This window comes from Triticum urartu, chromosome 4A (genome assembly GCF_056163025.1).
Source record: "Triticum urartu cultivar PI428250 chromosome 4A, HENAU_Tu73, whole genome shotgun sequence".
In the NCBI taxonomy this organism is placed as follows: Eukaryota; Viridiplantae; Streptophyta; class Magnoliopsida; order Poales; family Poaceae; genus Triticum; species Triticum urartu.
The window spans coordinates 555,850,239-555,868,982 of NC_141876.1; the positions used below are offsets into that span (position 1 = coordinate 555,850,239).

General features: G+C 47.5%; 2 protein-coding genes across 3 annotated transcripts; both read left to right on the forward strand.

Moving 5' to 3' along the window:
• The first annotated feature begins 528 nt into the window (after window positions 1-528).
• On the forward strand, window positions 529-5,163 carry GR (glutathione reductase). Its single transcript, XM_048716403.2, has 11 exons — window positions 529-1,000; window positions 1,964-2,189; window positions 2,301-2,579; window positions 2,671-2,847; window positions 2,955-3,008; window positions 3,099-3,247; window positions 3,771-3,834; window positions 3,905-4,075; window positions 4,157-4,294; window positions 4,459-4,523; window positions 4,824-5,163. The coding sequence occupies exons 1-10, from the start codon at window positions 642-644 to the stop codon at window positions 4,492-4,494; spliced, it is 1,653 nt and encodes a 550-aa protein (XP_048572360.2). The 5' UTR covers window positions 529-641; the 3' UTR covers window positions 4,495-4,523; window positions 4,824-5,163.
• Window positions 5,164-5,296: 133 nt separating this feature from the next.
• LOC125552727 (exocyst complex component SEC15A) lies at window positions 5,297-9,461 on the forward strand. 2 transcript variants are annotated; one of them, XM_048716402.2, is made up of 2 exons: window positions 5,297-6,145; window positions 6,742-9,460. In XM_048716402.2, the coding sequence occupies exon 2, from the start codon at window positions 6,752-6,754 to the stop codon at window positions 9,122-9,124; it is 2,373 nt and encodes a 790-aa protein (XP_048572359.2). In that variant the 5' UTR covers window positions 5,297-6,145; window positions 6,742-6,751; the 3' UTR covers window positions 9,125-9,460. The 2 variants fall into 2 exon arrangements, with proteins under 2 accessions (XP_048572359.2, XP_087375006.1); XM_087518880.1 differs by lacking the exon at window positions 5,297-6,145 and adding an exon at window positions 6,171-6,377 and having other exon boundaries at window positions 6,742-9,461.
• Window positions 9,462-18,744: the final 9,283 nt, after the last annotated feature.

The following is an 18,744-nucleotide window of genomic DNA, read 5'->3' on the forward strand; positions in this document are numbered from 1 at the left end:
CTCTTCTGAAATGTTTATTCTTTCCCATGAACCAGAAAATCAGTTGTTGACGTTTTAGATGTGCTAAACTTGCTTCCTACTGATGCATCATGCGGTTTGATCTTTCATCGCTTGGCATATCGGTTGGACTGGCACCCTCGCGCCAAGGCGCGTTGCCGATCTAGTATTTAGGAACGGAGGGGGTACTAACCAAAGCCGAGGCATTGAGATCCCCTTCCCCGACATCGGCGACCAAGTGTCAGTCAAATAGAAGACGAATTCATAGACTCGCCGAGGTAGCTTAGAGGTGATGAGTGCCATAGCCGCCGCAAACACGAGAGGGGAAATGGCCTTCTATGCCGTTGTTTGCTGTCACATGAAGGCGTCCTAGAACCCGCCTTAGAACATTGCGCGCGGGAGGCTTGACCGTTCAATTTAGCTACCCCTTTACGTAAAAGCATAGAGTACGCTTTCGGCAGGAAGTGATGTTATTCGGAAGTACGCTTTCGGAATAAAGAAAGAGGAATCTAAACAAATTCGTACTACTCCACTCATCGCCAATCGTCTCGCCTCTCCCCTTCCTCTCCCCTCCCCACACTTCCAGAAAGGAGCCGGCGGCAGCGCGGCGAGAGCTCGGACCTCGGAGGAAGAGAGAGAGAGCCATGGCGACCACCGCGGCCCTCCCCTTCTCCTGCGCCACCACCCTCCAGACCCTGACCCGGACCCTCTCCCCGCGCCGCTCCCTCCTCATCCACCGCCACCGCCTCCGCTCCCTCGCCGCCTCCCCGCGGCTCCCGGACCGCGCCCGCCCCCGCCTCCGCCGCCCCGTCTCGGCCTCCGCCGCGCCCAACGGGTCCTCCTCCGCGGGGGAGTACGACTACGACCTCTTCACCATCGGCGCCGGGAGCGGCGGCGTGCGGGCCTCGCGCTTCGCCTCCACCCTCTACGGCGCCCGCGCCGCCATCTGCGAGATGCCCTTCTCCACCATCTCCGCGGACGACCTCGGCGGCCTCGGGGGCACGTAAGTGGACGCCGCTTCTCCTGCTTCCGTGGTTCGTTTGTCGGCAGGGAAGGTTTGGCCAGGCCGTGCGTTGCAGCGTAGTATGTGTGCTTCGCCAAGTTTCTTCTGGAATGACAAGCGCCTAGTGTTGAATGTGTCGCGCGATTGGGCCACTTCTGCACTGGTTAGCTAGATTGCTACCGCCACCTCACCGCACGCCTTAGCTTGCTGAACTGGATTCTTAGAGTGAAGATTCCTATTATGCCATTCAGTTCTCATCACATTCGCATGCCATTTAAGGGTTAGAGGCTACATGATGGTGGGGATGTTTGTTTCTGGTGATGCTATTGTTGCATGAGTGGTCTTATTATATGGTTTCAGCACATCCAGTTATCCTTGCTTTGGAATTTTTTACACTAGTAAAGATAATGTTCATATGTGGTTCAGACAGCTGTCCGAAGTTTTTCGGTTTCTAGTTAATTGGTATTAGTAGAGGAATTTGACTGTAGGCAAGTTGCACACTGTTTCATGCTGCACCATCATACTGTAGCCTATTTCAGTATTGTGGCATCATTTGCTGTTTCGTTGTGTAGAATTGAACCCATGCGCTTGATAATTCTTAACTTTACTATGGAGTAAATGTCATGTTATTAATATGATTGCATAAAAAAAATGGCTCCACTGGAATCAAGAGGTGCAGTTGCAGTATGTAGCAAGTTTCGAGAGACAAGCAGTTCTGCGTTTATCTTCTTGCATTTTCCTCACAATATCTTGGTTTGTCAATTATCATGTTTATATGTCCAATCTTTCTGTGTTCCACAGTTCACATCAGTATCGATTGAGGACTCTTTAGCACTTGGCTGTTAGTACAGTTTTGGCCTTCATAATTTGCATATCCTTGTTAGTTTTGTTATGCATATTGAATTCCTAACTCACTTTTATGCCAGAATGCATCTATAAGAACTTTATTTGTTTTCATCACAGATGTGTGCTTCGTGGGTGCGTTCCCAAGAAACTGTTAGTGTATGCATCCAAGTTCTCTCATGAGTTTGAAGAGTCTCATGGCTTTGGATGGACATATGATACTGATCCAAAGCATGACTGGAGCACTCTGATAGCCAACAAAAATACAGAGCTGCAACGCCTAGTTGGCATTTACAAAAATATTTTAAAGAACGCAAACGTCGATCTAATTGAAGGCCGTGGAAAGGTTGGGCAATGTTTGTAAATCCGGTTAAAGTTGGGATAGATAGACTGCTTTCTGAAATGAATTCTGTTGGAAGGTGCAGTTACTGATATAATTTTTGTTCACTTGATACAGGTGGTTGATCCACATACTGTTAGTGTGGATGGCAAGCTCTACACCGCTAAGAACATACTTATAGCTGTTGGTGGTCGACCATCGATGCCCGATATCCCAGGAATAGAGCATGTTATAGATTCCGATGCTGCACTAGATCTGCCTTCAAAACCTGAGAAAATTGCAATAGTGGGAGGTGGATATATTGCCTTGGAGTTTGCCGGCATTTTTAATGGCTTAAAAAGTGATGTTCATGTGTTTATTCGGCAGCCGAAAGTTTTAAGAGGGTTTGATGAGGAGGTGAGAAAGTATTAAGAATAACATATAATAGTGTCAACGATAGATGAGGTGCCTTGTGCTTCTGACTTATTTTTTCAGTTTTGAACTTCAGGTCAGAGATTTCGTTGCTGAACAGATGTCTTTAAGGGGTATCACATTTCATACTGAACATAGTCCTCAAGCTATAACCAAATCAAATGATGGTTTACTATCTCTGAAGACAAACAAAGAAACTATTGGTGGGTTTTCACATGTAATGTTCGCAACAGGTCGTAAACCGAATACGAAGGTTAGTAGTACCATCTGAGACATTTTGTTTTTGCTTAGTTATATCGTATATCACAGTTTTATGAATTCGTTCATCCTAGAGTCCTAACATAGTTGTTGTTCTTGTAGAACCTCGGACTGGAGGAGGTTGGGGTTAAAATGGACAAGAAGGGGGCTATAGTGGTAGGTAAAATAATACGTGGCCTTCAAGTTCTTCTGGCTTTTATTGTCACCATGACATTTGGATTCTTGTTATATATTTGTCCTTGCTAGGTCGATGAGTATTCTCGAACCTCGGTGGATTCAATTTGGGCTGTTGGAGATGTTACTGATAGGATCAACTTGACTCCGGTTGCACTGATGGAAGGTGGAGCATTTGCGAAAACTTTATTCGGTGATGAACCTACCAAACCAGAGTACAGGTATTTAATCATTTATCAACTCACAACCTGGAATCTTAAAAACCATATGGTTGAGCCGTTGAGGCAATGGTTGTTCTAGAAATGATGTATACCTTGTTAGTTGACCATGAGTGGTTACCTCTCCTGATGATAGTTTACAGGACCAGATTTGATTTAGTTTTTATTTCCTTGTTTTTCACTTTCAGAAAGTATTGTGGATTTTTAAAATTATGGTAGCCTTTCAAGTTAGTCCTCCATCCCCCAGTTCTATGGACGCAAGTTTGTGACCCTTAGGGTGCCCTCTAACCCTCGTCAGCCAAATGAACTAAAATTTGAAGTGATGTGACTTTTGAAAGTTGAGTTCATTTGGTCAATTTGTTTGGATAAATATTTTTCTGCTTCACCCAGCCTGACAATCTCCTGAAACTGAATTTGTACTGAAATGCATAATTTAATTTCATTGCTTTTTAGTTTTTTTTTGTTATTTGAGACTGGATATCATTGCTCTATTGAATGCTTTTTCATTGTGATTTTTTTTTGACAGAGCTGTACCAGCTGCTGTTTTCTCCCAACCACCCATTGGGCAAGTTGGCCTTACCGAGGAGCAGGTGATAATATATGGCTTGCATCAAAGTTTGTTGCACAAAAAGGAGGTTGCTCATATGCATATTTGTGCAGGCTATTGAAGAGTATGGAGATGTTGATGTCTACTTGTCAAACTTCAGACCTCTTAGAGCCACTCTTTCTGGATTACCTGATCGTGTACTAATGAAGCTCATTGTGTGTGCTACTACGAACAAAGTTGTAGGAGTGCATATGTGCGGTGATGATGCACCTGAGATAATCCAGGTCTGCATGATTTTGTATTATTCTTCACCATTGTTGCTTCTTTCAAGGCTTGTTTGTCATGTTTCTACAACTATGTGACAGGGAATTGCAATTGGTGTTAAAGCCGGGTTAACGAAGCAAGATTTTGATGTCACTGTTGGCGTTCACCCAACATCTGCAGAGGAATTTGTCACTATGAGGAGTCCAACTAGAAAAGTTCGAAGAAAAACTGCAGCTGAGGTACATGATATGCTACCTTTTTTTAAACGGATTCCTGCATTTAGCCTATTTATTAGTGAGACTATATGTGTTCTATCAATCAGCTCTTTTCAGCTAGAAGTAGCTGCATTATCTATATATACGATGTGGAAAATTTACACTTTGTGCTGGTTATTTCCTTTCAGGCAGAGTCTAAGGATGAGGTCGTCACTCAGAAGTAGATAATGCCGTTGACCGTTGTACATAGAAGGTAAGCATGTGCATTCTTTTGACCTGTCACTCTATGCCATCCTTTCTTCTTAGCACGTACGTTTATCATTGAGCAATGGTGCCCGGCATCATTGTATTGATCTTGATTCACCAAATCATCAACAATAGTTGCAAACCCTGTCTTTGACTAGTCGAGTTTTCTTATAAGGTGTTTATCTTTTCTAAACTACTATGACACTTTCGTATTCTAATTAGCACTTACTGGTTGTTAGCAAGGAAATAGCTTGGCCAGGCATGTCTGTCATCATTCCTCTGGTTCTTATTTAGTTTGTTGCTGCAGTCATTCTTGAGGATGCCACCGGCCGAAACCTGACTGGAAATACACAGCTGAAACAGTGCACCGTTGCCTGAGAAATCTGTCACGACGAACCCTCTGAAGGTGTACGATAACGATGAGTTGCTACCTCTGTTTTTTTGCCATCCCATTTGCACACTTCTTTCCTTGCTGCTTGAGGCTTGAGCACGCTGGTCGTTGAGTTTCTTTCCCCCATCTGCTATTCATGTGTAATAAATGGTACAATGTGGCTGCGTGGGTGGGTATCTCAACCTGGAAACATCGCTCCCGAATACCAGTATAGAGTTTAACTACCCGCAAATCGATCTGTGACCAGTTAAGTGCCCGTGTTTATGTCTTGTATGTTCCTTTTTCTGAGGGAAAAGCAATAGCTTTATTATTATTACACAACGAGGAAGGGCAAATTGGCTGCTACAAAGCTAGCAGTACGTGCAGGCACATCATGCTCCCAGAGCAAGGCTACTTGCAGAACATGAAATAGCCTCTCCATTCTGGCACGTTGATGAGCAGGTTTATTTAGCTCCCTAGTGCATTCAAGAACTTCCATCCATTCCATTTTGGAGAAATTAGTGCGGAGATGGAACTCGAGATCCTCCATCGCTGCAGCCAGGTTTGAATCATCACCATGGAGCTCAGCGCATGCATTATTACTCCATCCGGTCCTTTTTAGTTTGCATATAAGATTTGACTGAAGTCAAGGCTCGTAAAGTTTGACCATCTTTATAGAAAAAAGTATCAACATTCACAATCTGAAATCAATATCAATAGATGTGTCATGACTTAAAGTTTCATATTGTATAACTTTAGCAATGGCAAATGTTGATATTTTTTTATATAAATACGATCAAACTTTGTGAAGTTTGACTTCAGAGAATTATAATATGCAGAGTAAAAAAGACCGGAGGAAGTAGAAGCTGACGGCGCGTCTCCAGAGTCCAGACAGACCCTGATCGCACCCAAAGGCACCAACCGCTTCAGTAGCTAGCCGGCATGGGAGTCACTAGTCAGTCACTCACTCACGCACATCGTACTCCCCAGCCAGCCAGCCAGCCAGCATGGTTCTCACTTCTCTCTTCTGTCCTTCAACACCGGATCCAACCCAACCGAACCGAACCAAACGGAGCTGTAGACGGATGGCCCTATTCTCCGGCCACGCACACTTTCTTTCCCGAGGCTGTCCGGCCCGTTCCACTCCCCGCACGCACTTCTCGCGCCGCGCCACTCGCCAGAGGTTCCATTTCAGGGATCAACCGCAGGCCGCCGCCGATCTCCTCCGCACGGCGGCGCCATCGCATCCGCCCGAGCGAGTGAGTATTCCGCCCCGACTCCTTCCCTTCTCTTGTACGTACGCACGCCCCTCCACCGTGGACCAACTCGATAATGCACGCCCCTCTCCTTGTGATCCCGCCATCGTCTTCTCCGCCTGCCACTGACAAGGGAGGGGACGGAGCTCGCCGCCGGGGAAGGGCCCGCTATTATTTGAACGGGGAAGGGAGGAGAGACGTTAGACAAGGGAGCGGCCACCTGCGATCGATCCATGTAAATCCACCGCTGGTTTCCTTCTCCGATGGAAATTACCATTTGCGATTTCCCTGCCGCAACGATTTGAATTCCCAAAGATCGGACTGGTTTCGTCGTTCTGGTGATCGTCTAGCGATTTGGTCGAGTGATTCTTTCTTGGTTTCCTATCGGTTGTCTTTTGGGTATGCAAATCATGGAATGATCCTTGATGTTTTTTATTTTCGCTACTGCATTTGTATCAGGCAAAGGATCATTACAAATAAGCTCGTGAATCCCCGCGTCAATTTGCTTTATTTCTTTGTTGCTTCTATTTTAATTCCTAAACTTCTAGAGATGCATCTCCCATAACTGCGCTGAAATTGCACATCTGCTCTTTTTACAGTTATTAAATCATGGCTGACCAGCCAAAGAAGAGAGCTATCGTGGACAGCGGCGATGGAGGCCTCGGCATGGGCCTTGCCGCGTTCATTGCAAACGGCGAGGATCTGGGCCCCATGATCCGGCACGGGTTTGATTCCGGCAAGCCAGAAGCCCTCACGCATAGCCTCAGGAGCATCGTGAAGAAGAAAGAGGTTGAGATCGAAGAGCTATGCAGGCTTCACTATGAGGATTTCATCCTCGCCGTCGACGAGTTGCGCGGTGTGATGGTCGACGCCGAGGAGCTCAAGAGCATGTTGTCCGGTGAGAACTCGCACCTGCAGGAGGCGTCGAGTGCCCTGCTGCTGAAGCTTGACAAACTTCTTGAGTTGTATTCAGTCAAGAAAAACGTGGGAGAGGCCATGACGATATTGAAGATCTGCGTCAAAGTCATTACCCTGTGCATGGCGTGCAACAATTACATTGCCGAAGCTAAGTTCCATCCTGCGCTCAAGACTCTGGATTTGATTGAGCATGGATACCTGCAAAACATTCCTGTGAAGATCATTAAAAAGGTGGTTGGGAGACAGATACCGTTGATAAAGCTGCACATCGAGAAGAAAGCCTGTGGCGAGTTCAATGATTGGCTTGTTCATATCAGAAGGATGTCCAAGCAGATCGGGCAGGTGTCGATAAGTCACGCCTCTTTGGCTCGCCAAAAAGAGGAGGAAATGCGTGCGCGGCAGAGAGAGGCTGAAGAGCATGGCCATGCTGGACCAGATCAGCACATGTATACCTTGGATGCAGAGAATACAGATGAGGAAACAGCACTAGATTTTGATCTCACACCTGTTTATCGAACGCATCACATCCATGTGCGCCTCGGTATTGGAGAGAAGTTCAGAGATTATTACTACAAGAACAGGCAGATGCAACTCAGCCTGGATATGCAAATTTCCACTTCGCAACCGTTCCTCGAGTCCCATCAGCCCTTCCTTGCACAGGTAGCTGGGTTTTTTATTGTTGAACAACGCGTCCTTCGAACTGCAGAGAGATTGCTGACCGAGAGCCAAGTCGAAGCAACATGGGAAACAGCCGTTGCCAAGATGACATCTCTACTGGAGAGCCAGTTTTCTCGCATCGGCACGGCCAGCCACCTCCTCCTCATAAAAGATTATATCACTCTTATGGCTGCAGTTCTAAGGAAGTATGGTTACCAAACCACACCATTGATCAATATTCTTTCGAGAAGCCGGGACAAGTACCACCAACTGCTTCTTTCCGAGTGCCGGAGGCAGGTAGATGATATCCTTGCTAATGACTCGTACGAGCAGATGGTTATAAAGAAGGAATACGAGTACAACATGAATGTCACAGCATTTCATCTGGAGCCAAGTGAGGTGATCCCGGAGTTTCCATATGTGGCGCCATTCTCCTCTTCTGTTCCAGAAGTTTGTCGCGTTGTCCGGTCCTTCGTTGAGGATTCTGTGAGCTATTTGTCTTATGGTGGTGACATGAACCTTTATGAAGTGGTGAAAGCTTACCTAGACAGGCTATTGATTGAGGTATTGAACGACTGCCTTCTCAACAGGATGTATGCTCGCTCATTGGCCATGTCACAGATGATGCAACTAGCAGGAAATATCTCTGTTCTGGAGCATGCTTGTGATCTGTACCTCTTGCACTGTGCCCAGCAGTGCGGCATCCCCAAGCGCGTCGCGGAGAGGTCTCGCGCTACTTTGACTGCTCGAGCCGTGCTAAAAGCCTCGCAGAACGCAGCATATAATGCCTTAATAAACATGGCCAATTCCAAGATCGATGATTTTATGGTGCTCTTGGACGACGTCAACTGGATAGTGGAAGAAACACCGGACAATGCCAATGACTACATGAACGAGGTTCTTATTTATCTTGAAACACTAGTATCAACGGCTTCGGAGATTTTACCACTTGAAGCTCTGTACAAGGTTGTCTCTGGTGCAGTGGGCCACATCTCGGACTCGATAATGACAACGCTTCTGAGCGACGGCGTGAAAAGGTTAACGATGAGTGCCGTTTTAGGCCTCGACATGGACCTGAAGATGCTGGAGGCATTTGCTGACGAGAAATTCCACATCACCGGGCTGGCAGATATGGGGAAGGAAACGACGTTCAGGGATTGCTTGGTTGAGATAAGGCAGCTCGTCAACCTTCTGTCGAGCAGCCAGCCTGAGAACTTCATGAATCCGGTGATACGGGGGAAGAACTACGGATCGCTGGACTACAAGAAGGTTTCCATCATTGTCGACAAGTTCAAGGACTCGGCAGACGGGCTGTTTGGAAGCCTTTCCAACCGCAACACGAAGCAGAATGCTCGCACGAGGTCCTTGGATGTTTTGAAGAGGAGGCTCAAGGATTTTGGCCATTGAAAATTTGCTGGTATTCTTCTCCAACAATCCTGCTCAGTGTCCACCTTCTGAATTTTATTTCTGTTTCTCCCCCCCTCGCGTTCTGGTGGTTACAAGACGCGTCTATTTGTCCGTCTAGGCGACTGTCTATCAGTTACAGTACAGTAGTCCCCTCAAATAATTTTCAATTTTCTCTGGTCCAAATCCTGTGATATAGGCACACAATGTTAAGATCTCTTATGGCCATTGATATGTTGATAAATGAAGCAGAGTTTTGAGATTCTCTGTCTTTTAGTATATCTCTCAGAGGACATAGTTTGAAGCCTGTTAAATGCGCCCTGTTCCACAAACAAAAGAAAATATTGTTTTGTTTGTTAAAACTGATGGTATATACTACTAGCATACGGTAGTGGTTCAACCTGCGACTCGCGATTCATCGATCTGGATCGACTTGCAGAGACAAGCACATGGAACTCTTAATTCAAATCTTAAAATGGCAATTGGCAACAACGGTAAAAATTCCTGTGCTTATACCATTCGTGGGGCCCCGTCTTTCTGGAGATAAAGACATGGAACATGTACGGCTTTTTCAGTCTGAATACGTGTGTGTTTGGTTCCTGCATACATGTAAAAGTATAATCTGAGACATGGTCAGCTGTCAACCTAAAAGATTTGAGAGGTCAACCTGGAAGACTGAATCTCATGCATGTAGCGTAATATACAGCTCTGTCTGTATAGGCTGGCGAGCAGCACCAAGTCAATTCTGTAAGCACGATTCCTTTTGTCCAATGCTAGCTGAGTACTAGTACTGTAGATCGGAAACCAAAAGTTACTTGGAGTAATCAAATGACTGTCTGATTCTGAGTGTAAAGTTAGTATAAAGTTGAGACACTTATTTTAAGACGAAGGGAGTAATTGATTAGCAGGTCAACCAGTTCAGAAAGAATTCCACGGCATGTGGAGGACTTTGCTTCCATTTCTCAGTTAGGCGTGCGGTTGATCAGGTCCATCAATTGTTGCGCCTCAGATGACATCAGTACCGTAGTAGAATTTCAGTCGCTGAGAAAGCATGCGTGCATGATGTCTGAATTCCTCGGACAGCCAGCGCCAACAGTATTTCCAGTTCAACGGGGGCGACATGAACTTTTCAATTCAACTTTTACGCTCTTCCTTTTATTCAAAACATGTACGCAGTCAACTTCTTTCGGCCTGAATAAGCACTCTACCTACACCCAGGCTTACCATGCAGAGACCTGAAACCTTTGTTTACTTAGTTTGAGTTACAATTTTTTTTTAAAATCGCTTATGCCAGACACGTTATCCATGACGTTGGTACGAGGTGCATTTCTAACTAATCCGCAGCAGGATATCCTAGTAACGGGTTTCAGAGATTAGTTAACCTGTCATAAGATTTTGGAAATCTACCGCAAATTCGAGCGGTTTGAAGCTCCTAGTCATAGGGAGCTCGTGAATGAACCGAATGAATATACCACCTGACATATGTGGTAAGCAATTCAAACAATTCAAAAAATAATCAAATTGAATGAATATAGATAATTAAATGAAAAAAACCCACGGCTGTCGTAGCTTGACCATTCTGTTATTGGTCTGGTCCAACTATGGAAAGGTCAAGCTGGCATGCTTGTTAGACCCGTCCGAGTTTGAAGCTCTTTATTTGGCAGATGATAGGTGTTTGACCTTTGTTTATTCCTAGGACTAGGATTCCAAATACGCACCTGCTTAGTGCCGCATGCATGATGCGATTATAATGATTGATATTAGTGCGCGCTTGATTAAATGTTTTCTAGCATGCACTTTTGAACTATTTTGAATAGGAGTACTTCAAGACTTCAACTATGACAAAACAGGGGTAATGGAAATATGGAATATTATGGGGACATGTAACAAACACTACAATTTGAATTCGACTGAACACGCTTCCTCGCATATACTTAGACATTCATTTCAAGTCGCCCTGAGTAGAAACATTTTTACCATTGGTAATGAATGATGAGCTATATCAAAAACAACGAACAAAACAATGCATAGAAACATTTTACGAAGAAACCAGCCCGAACATTGTCTTCTCGTTAATTTTATAAAGTGGAAATGAAATAATTACATATTTGCATGACTACTAAAGATTACTAATAAATGTGGATTATCCTGGTTTGGTCCCTTGACCTAGCTGGTAGGTAAGCCATTTCCCGGCGAAAATGAGTCTGTTTCGCTCCTTCCAAAATACAAATCACATGAAATCCAACAATCTTCCACTCATGGTTATGAAAAGAAACAGAAAGATCTTTATATACATTGGTTAGTGATCACGGAGACCTACGTGAGAGACAACCTTATTGCAAATTCATGTACTAAAACTAACTAAATTTGAACAGCTTCGAGGGCTCCATCATTTCACGGAAGCCCCCCAAAAATTACTACATTTAAAAGGATGAAAGAACCAATGAACAAAAAATCAATCAAACCAGACGAACACGAGACGACCTCTATCTACGCATGTACGTGCGTGCTCCGCGGGCGTCTTAGCGGCCGCCGTTGCATGGCCCTCCGGGGGGATGGTTGGGGTTGTTGGTGCAGCCGTTGGGTGTTCCCGCACCCGGAGAGCCGCCGGGCAGGACCTGCATGATAAGCGCCCCGGCGGTGCCAACGCCGCCGTGCAGCCAACCGCGGTCTCCCTCGAGCAGCCTCGCCGCGAGGACCACGTTGCAGCACTGGACCAGCAGCACGGCTACCACCACCACCCTCGCCATCGTCGCCGACGACCCCATAGAAATCTTCCTGGTGTAACTTTTCGAGTCCCTGAGTACACCTGCGGTACGTATGGTATGGAGCAAATGTCGCAGATAGAAGGCTAGCCGAGCTACGTACGCACGTACGATGGATGAATGACCTTGCTTGAAGTTGTTGTTGGAGGAGAGATCGATGGTTGATGCCTTTTATAGGTTGCTGCATGCGCCCAACGAGTAAACGGTCGTCCGAGGAAAAAGAGTTTTCCTATATAACGAATGGGAAATGATGGACCTGGTCTATCCTACGGACTTGATCGTACGATCTGCTCTCGTCGAGCCTGAGCCAGCCTGTAGAATGGACGCGCGCGCCACGTTACGCGCCTCTCAACCCAGTCCATCTCCTACTTAAGGTTGAACAAAGATGAATAATTCAAAATTGAGCGAAATGCCGGGGCTTGATAGAGATTGTTGAGGGGCAAAGCAAGTTGAGGGGGCCAAAGGACAAATTCTGCTTGAAATTTGATCATCTTCAAAATTTTGGCTTGGTATTTCACATTGTTTCTCTAGGTAGAGGGGCTATGCCCCCCCCCCCCCCCCCCCCCCCGCCCCCATTGCCCTAGTGAAGCGCTCCGCCACGGTGAGCGATGCCATTCATACGAACGGGTCTACAAAAACTTTTACGTACTAGTTCATTCCAGCAACGTTTGGCTAAAAACGAGGAAGCACTTAGGACATTTCTAACCGATTCCCTATTCGGCACTAGAGGAGTAAAAAGTCTGTTTTACTCCTTTAACGCGCACATAACCGATCCCCGATCCGCTGTAAGAGAGTAAAAATTATACTTTGGCCCAAAACTTCTCCCAAAAAAATACTCCACCGCTCGACGGCTGACTAAAAGCTCGCCTTTCCCTCGCGTCGCCCCCCGCCCGTGCATCTTCGCCGGCGTGCCTCCCGGTGACCGCCCGCCGGCCCCGCCGCTACGTCGTTGCCTCCCTTTCCCCACACCGCCCTTCTGTCTGACGTCTAGCTCATTCGGCCCATGTCGTCCTCGCCAGAATCAAGGTGAAACGCCGTCGTCGTCGCTATGGTTGATTCATCGGATTGATTCGTAGCTTCTCCTCTTTCTGTCATCCGCCGCATCTCGCCTTGCTTGCACACCGCTGCAGGTCATTCGCTCGTGTCGCCGCCCCCTTGCCTGGTCTAAATACACTGGCTGGTCGGTGCACCAGCACCGCACTGCAAGTGTTCGACGAATTACCTAGGTGAGATTTTGTGTTTGTTTCTTTTTGAACCGAGCCGTTTGAGTTGTAGATGAAGAGGTTGAGGAGATGGTCTTGGAGGACTCCTGGTCATCTGAAGAGGAAGAAGACGATGATGACTTTGACACCGTTTTAGGCATGATTTTCAATGATGATGTTCGGCGGCCTAGGAGAGGATCACGGTTTGGCCACATACTCATCAACCGTGATAGATCTGAGGGTCATGCCAAGATCATGAGAGACTATTTTGACCCAAAGCCAACCTATCCGGAGAAGTACTTCTGCCGGTGCTTTTTTTGCGGAAAGGACCTCAGACCTATATTGAATTTAAGCAGTGGCACAACACACCCCCAGAAAGATAGGAAATTACAAATAGGTATCTGGTGATCGATTCACCACACAGACCATCGCGAGATGAGGGCGCGCCGCTGTCGCCGCCGCCACTGCTCCCTCCTAGAGCCAGCGTGTACCCTTGGACATGCGCACGGATTGATGACGGATGGGAAGTCTCCACCTTAGTAGTGTTCGAGTCTTGGCATATGGGTGCTCCGCCAATGCAATTGATGACTCTATCCGCGTTGGTGAAAACACAATCTTGAAGGCTGTTCGGAGGTTCACTAAAATGGTGATCGCCGTCTTTTGCCCAGAGTACTTGAGAGCACCAAACGAGAAAGACACCCAGAGGCTGATGACAGAGAGTGAATCAAGAGGATGGCCAGGGATACTTGGATCACTTGACTGTATGCATTGGACATGGAAGAGTTGTCCTGCAGGTTGGAAGGGTCAGTACAAAGGCCACTGCAACAATCCAACGATCATTCTTGAGGCAGTTGCATCGAAGGATCTTTGGATATGGCATTCATTTTTTGGATTGTCTGGCTCCCACAATGACTTGAATGTGCTACCGAGATCACCATTGTTTTCTAGGCTTATTACAGGTGAAGCTCCTGCTTGCAACTACTCGGTCAATGGGCACAACTACTCTATGGATTACTACCTTGCAGATGGCATCTATCCACCATTGGCCACCTTTGTCAAAAAATTCGGCATCCAAAAGTAACAAAAAACATATACTTTTCCCAATGTCAAGAGGCTGCTAGGAAAGATGTTGAGAGAGACTTCGGTGTTCTTCATAAGCGCTTTGCAATTGTTCGTGGCCCAGCCGAGTATTGAAGCTCTAAGATTATATGGCGGATCATGACTTGTTGCATCATATTGCAAAACATGATCATTGAAGACGAGAGGGATATGTCTGAGAACTTTCGGTACTTCACCAACGGGACTTCATTAAGTCAGAGTATGATACGAATAGGATCCTGACATTCTTTGAGAAGCATCGCAAGATCGAGAATCATCAAGTTCATGCTCAGAAGGAAAGGAACCAATGAATAACGAATCAATCAAACCAGATGAACACGAGACGACCTCTATCTACACATGTACGTGTGTCACGCACATGCATGCTAATTAACTAGTTGAGCTCCGCCGGCGGCTTAGCGGCCGCCGTTGCATGGCCCGCCAGGGGGATGGTTGGGGTTGTTGGTGCAGCCTTTGGGTGTTCCCACTCCCGGAGAGCCGCCGGGCAAGACCTGCATGATAAGCGCCCCGGCGCGCCAACGCCGCCGTACAGCCAACCACGGTCTCCCTCGAGCAGCCTGGCCGCGAGCACCACGTTGCAGTACTGGACCAGCAACACGGCTACCACCACCGCCCTCGCCATCGTCGCCGACGACCCCATAGAAATCTTCCTGGTGTAACTTTTTGTTAGAGTTGTGTCGAATATTGTGTACAAGGTAGGTTATAGTTGGACTTGTAGTAGTATTGCGTTTAGATAGGATGTGGAGTCATGCTCCAGTAGGACACTTGTATCCTAGGCCTCTCATATATATATATATATAGCGGGGGTAGACAATCGATGTAACCTATGCCAACATAATAGCACAGGCGCGCAAGCGGGAGCCGACGACGTGTGCCGGCGCCCGGGTGGCCGGGGTGCGGTATTGTGACGGTGTCACGGGGAGGAGCGCCCGTAGTCAAGCCTCGGGGATGTAGCCATATCGGTGAACCTCGTTAACAAATCTCGGTGTCGTACTCGTGTGATTGCTTGGTCCTCGGATGATCGACGGAGTGCCTCAGATTTATACTAATAAGTGGTATCATGAGCAAGGTTTCGATTTGAGGTTGCGGTTGTTGATCTAGAGGTAGTGCCGAATTCGTCGAGATGGATTGTCATCGGTGCATGCTTGGCGAGAAAATTCTACACATGGTTCGGCTGGATCGGATAGCCGTGTCCTGAAAGCAATCGGTGAAAGCGTTTGGAAATCGGCGAGTTGGCGAAAGCGGCGGCGGTGGAACGTGCAGAAGCGGGAGACAGATCGAGTCAGGCAGCACGAGTGGTGGCGGTGCACCACGCATGTGGCAGGAGGAATCGGGCGCTCGATCCAGTCGAGCGAGGCAGATGCGCGTTTGCGTGGACAAGGCGAGGCCCAAGCTGGCAAGGCCGACGAGTGGGCTGGGCTAGCGGAGCTGTAGCTGGGCTGCGGTGGAAGGCTGGAGGGCCAAACCCAGGTGCGTAGCTGAGTTGCGTTGTGGAGCCGAAGGAATAAGGCATCATGGAGATTTGTTTGAAATAAAAATACGGCACAAAGGATTAGTTAGATCGTGATGCTTTCATGGAAAAAGAAAAGAAAAAGGAAAGCCCAGCTACAGACGTGTGATGAATCAGGAGTGATCTGATTTGGTATGTTCGCACGGGAAGGCTATGGGGACTTTGTTTTGTTTTCTTTGTTGGTACACATTTATGCATGGATGATGGTGGTCACGGTGATGGCTTGAGGAGTCTGGAATGTGTCTACAGCCGGGGAAGTTCAGTTGGGTCAGACTTGTCAGTCTGATGGATCGACGCATATCGGTTGATACAGAAGACGGTGGTGGGATCGGCGAAGACGACGTAGGAGCGTGATGCTGATGGTGACCGACTTCTGGGCGTGGAAACACGTGGTGCACATGCCCGAGGCTTGTGCGGCTTCGACAAGACTATGGCGCGGAATTGATTCAAGGTGGTGTATACACGGAGCTTGAAGTCGATGAGGCACAGGAGTGGATTGATCATCTACCATGGAGTCATGTTGAAGGTGGAGCTGGATTGAGGGGCTACGGCGTAACCGCGTAAGTCGACGGGGCCGAAGCCTATTCAGCGGGCGGGAAAAAAGCGAGTGACATGCAGTTCGGACTGGAGCCCAGTGGTTTGATGGAAGCATGAAACTCGTCATCGGTCGGTGAAGATCGGTGGTACTCTGCAGTGGGGGTTGAGTGGTGTGGGTCGCGACCGTTGAGACTCAATCGGGACAGCGGAGGCTCGACGCGGTAGTAGCGGCGAGGCGTGCGGTACGCACGGGACATGGAGGCGGGCCAGGGCTCTGGTGGTCAAACATGTGGTGAGACAACTGCGAATTTGACTCGGGATGACTACAAGCAACGGTGAAATTCCTTCATGCTTCAGATAGGCGGTCAAGAAAGGAGCGGTGATGTTAAGTTCAGATAACTCTTATGTATGACACCCAATATGTGAGTTGTTTAATTTCACGCAGGTCATTGATCAATGTGTGATGGCGTTGGACGGATACTCTGAAAGTTAGGAGCACAAACTAGAGTAAGAAGTAACTTAATTTTGCCCGAGTGTTGACTGTGGTCAAGAAAAGAAGGGACTATAGGTTGCAGGTGGAGTCACGTGGAGTCTTTGGAGTAGCAACGGTACTCATGGGATAAGCTCAAGTCCAATGTACATGAAAGTTTGACGCATGGACAAATCCAGGGTGGTGGAGAATATTCACCAAGGTGGAGTTTGTTAGAGTTGTGTCGAATATTGTGTATAGGGCTGGAAAAAAAGCTCGAAACTCATGAGCTAAACAAGTAGCTCGTGACTCGGCTCGAATCGACTCGAACTCGAAGAATAACGAGCCGAGCCGAGCTTTAGTTTAAGATCGTTTATATACCAAGTTAAACGAGCCAATCTCACGAGTACTCGTGTAACTCGTTATGCTCGGTACAAAAGATCAGCCACTCCCAATATAAAAAAAGATCAGCCACTCAGCACTCTATGTCTCAGGCGCACAGCACAAGGCCTAGCCGTTGAAGGCCCAACCGCCTAGGAGACTCATGCGTTACAAGGAAATTACTATTGTTTAGTGATATATATGTTTAATATATACATAATAATTTTTATAATATTTGAGGGTTTTATGTTCATATGTTTAACGAGCTTAACAAGCTAAACGAGCCAGCTCGCGAGTTATACGAGCCGAGCCAATCTTGGATTTGAGCTCGTTAATAATAACGAGTCGAGTTGAGCTAGCTCGTTAACGAAACGAGCTCTAGCGAGTCGAGTCGAGCTGGCTCGACTCGGCTCGAATTCCAGCCCTAATTGTGTACAAGGTAGGTTACAGTTGGAGTTGTAGTACTATTGTGTTTAGATAGGATATGGACTCGTGCTCTAGTAGGACACTTGTATCATAGGCCTCTCATATATAGCGGGGGTAGACACACGATGTAACCTATGCCAACATAATAGCACATGCGCGCAAGCGGGAGCCGGCGACGTGTGCCGGCGCCCGGGTGGCCGGGGTGCGGTATTGTGACGGTGTCACGGGGAGGAGCGCCCGTAGTCAAGCCCCGGAGATGTAGCCATATCGGTGAACCTCGTTAACAAATCTCGGTGTCGTACTCGTGTGATTTCTTGGTCCTCGGATGATCGACGGAGTGCCTCGGATTTATTCTAACAAGTGGTATCATGAGCAAAGTTTCGATTTGAGGCTGCGGTTGTTGATCTAGATGTAGTGCCGAATTCGTCGAGATGGATTGTCATCGGTGCATGCTTGGCGAGGAAATTCTACACATGGTTCGGCTGGATCGGATAGCCATGTCCTGAAAGCAATCGGTGAAAGCGTTTGGAAATCGGCGAGTTGGCGAAAGCGGTGGCGGCGAAACGTGCAGGAGCGGGAGACAGATCGAGTCAGGCAGCATGACTGGTGGTGGTGCACCACGCATGTGGCAGGAGGAATCGAGCGCTCGATCCGGTCGAGCGAGGCGGATGCGCGTTGAGTGGACAAGGCGAGGCCCAAGCTGGCAAGGCCGGCGAGTGGGCTGGGCTAGCGGAGCTGTAGCTGGGCTGCGGTGGAAGGCTGGAGGGCCAGACCCAGGTGCGTAGCTGAGTTGCGTTGTGGAGCCGAAGGAATAAGGCATCATGGAGATTTGTTTGAAATAAAAATACGGCACAAAGGATTAGTTAGATCGTGATGCTTTCATGGAAAAAGAAAAGAAAAGGAAAGCCCAGCTACAGACGTGTGATGAATCAGGAGTGATCTGATTTGGTAGGTTCGCACGGGAAGGCTATGGGGACTTTGCTTTGGTTTCTTTGTTGGTACACATTTATGCATGGATGATGGTGCTCACGGTGATGGCTTGAGGAGTCTGGAATGTGTCTGCAGTCGGGGAAGTTCGGCTGGGTCAGACTTGTCAGTCTGATGGATCGACGCATGTCGGTTGGTACAGAAGACGGTGGTGGGATCGGCGAAGACGACGTAGGAGCGTGATGCTGATGGTGACCGACTTCTGGGCGTGGAAACACGTGGTGCAC

Bases quoted from the DNA above. Each gene is read 5' to 3' on its own strand.
- LOC125552727 (XM_048716402.2), top strand. From the start codon at position 6,752: ATGGCTGACCAGCCAAAGAAGAGAGCTATCGTGGACAGCGGCGATGGA.
- GR (XM_048716403.2), top strand. From the start codon at position 642: ATGGCGACCACCGCGGCCCTCCCCTTCTCCTGCGCCACCACCCTCCAG. The intron at 1,001-1,963 runs GTAAGTGGACGC...TTTTCATCACAG, and splicing joins CTCGGCGGCCTCGGGGGCAC to ATGTGTGCTTCGTGGGTGCG. The intron at 2,190-2,300 runs GTTGGGCAATGT...CACTTGATACAG, and splicing joins TAATTGAAGGCCGTGGAAAG to GTGGTTGATCCACATACTGT.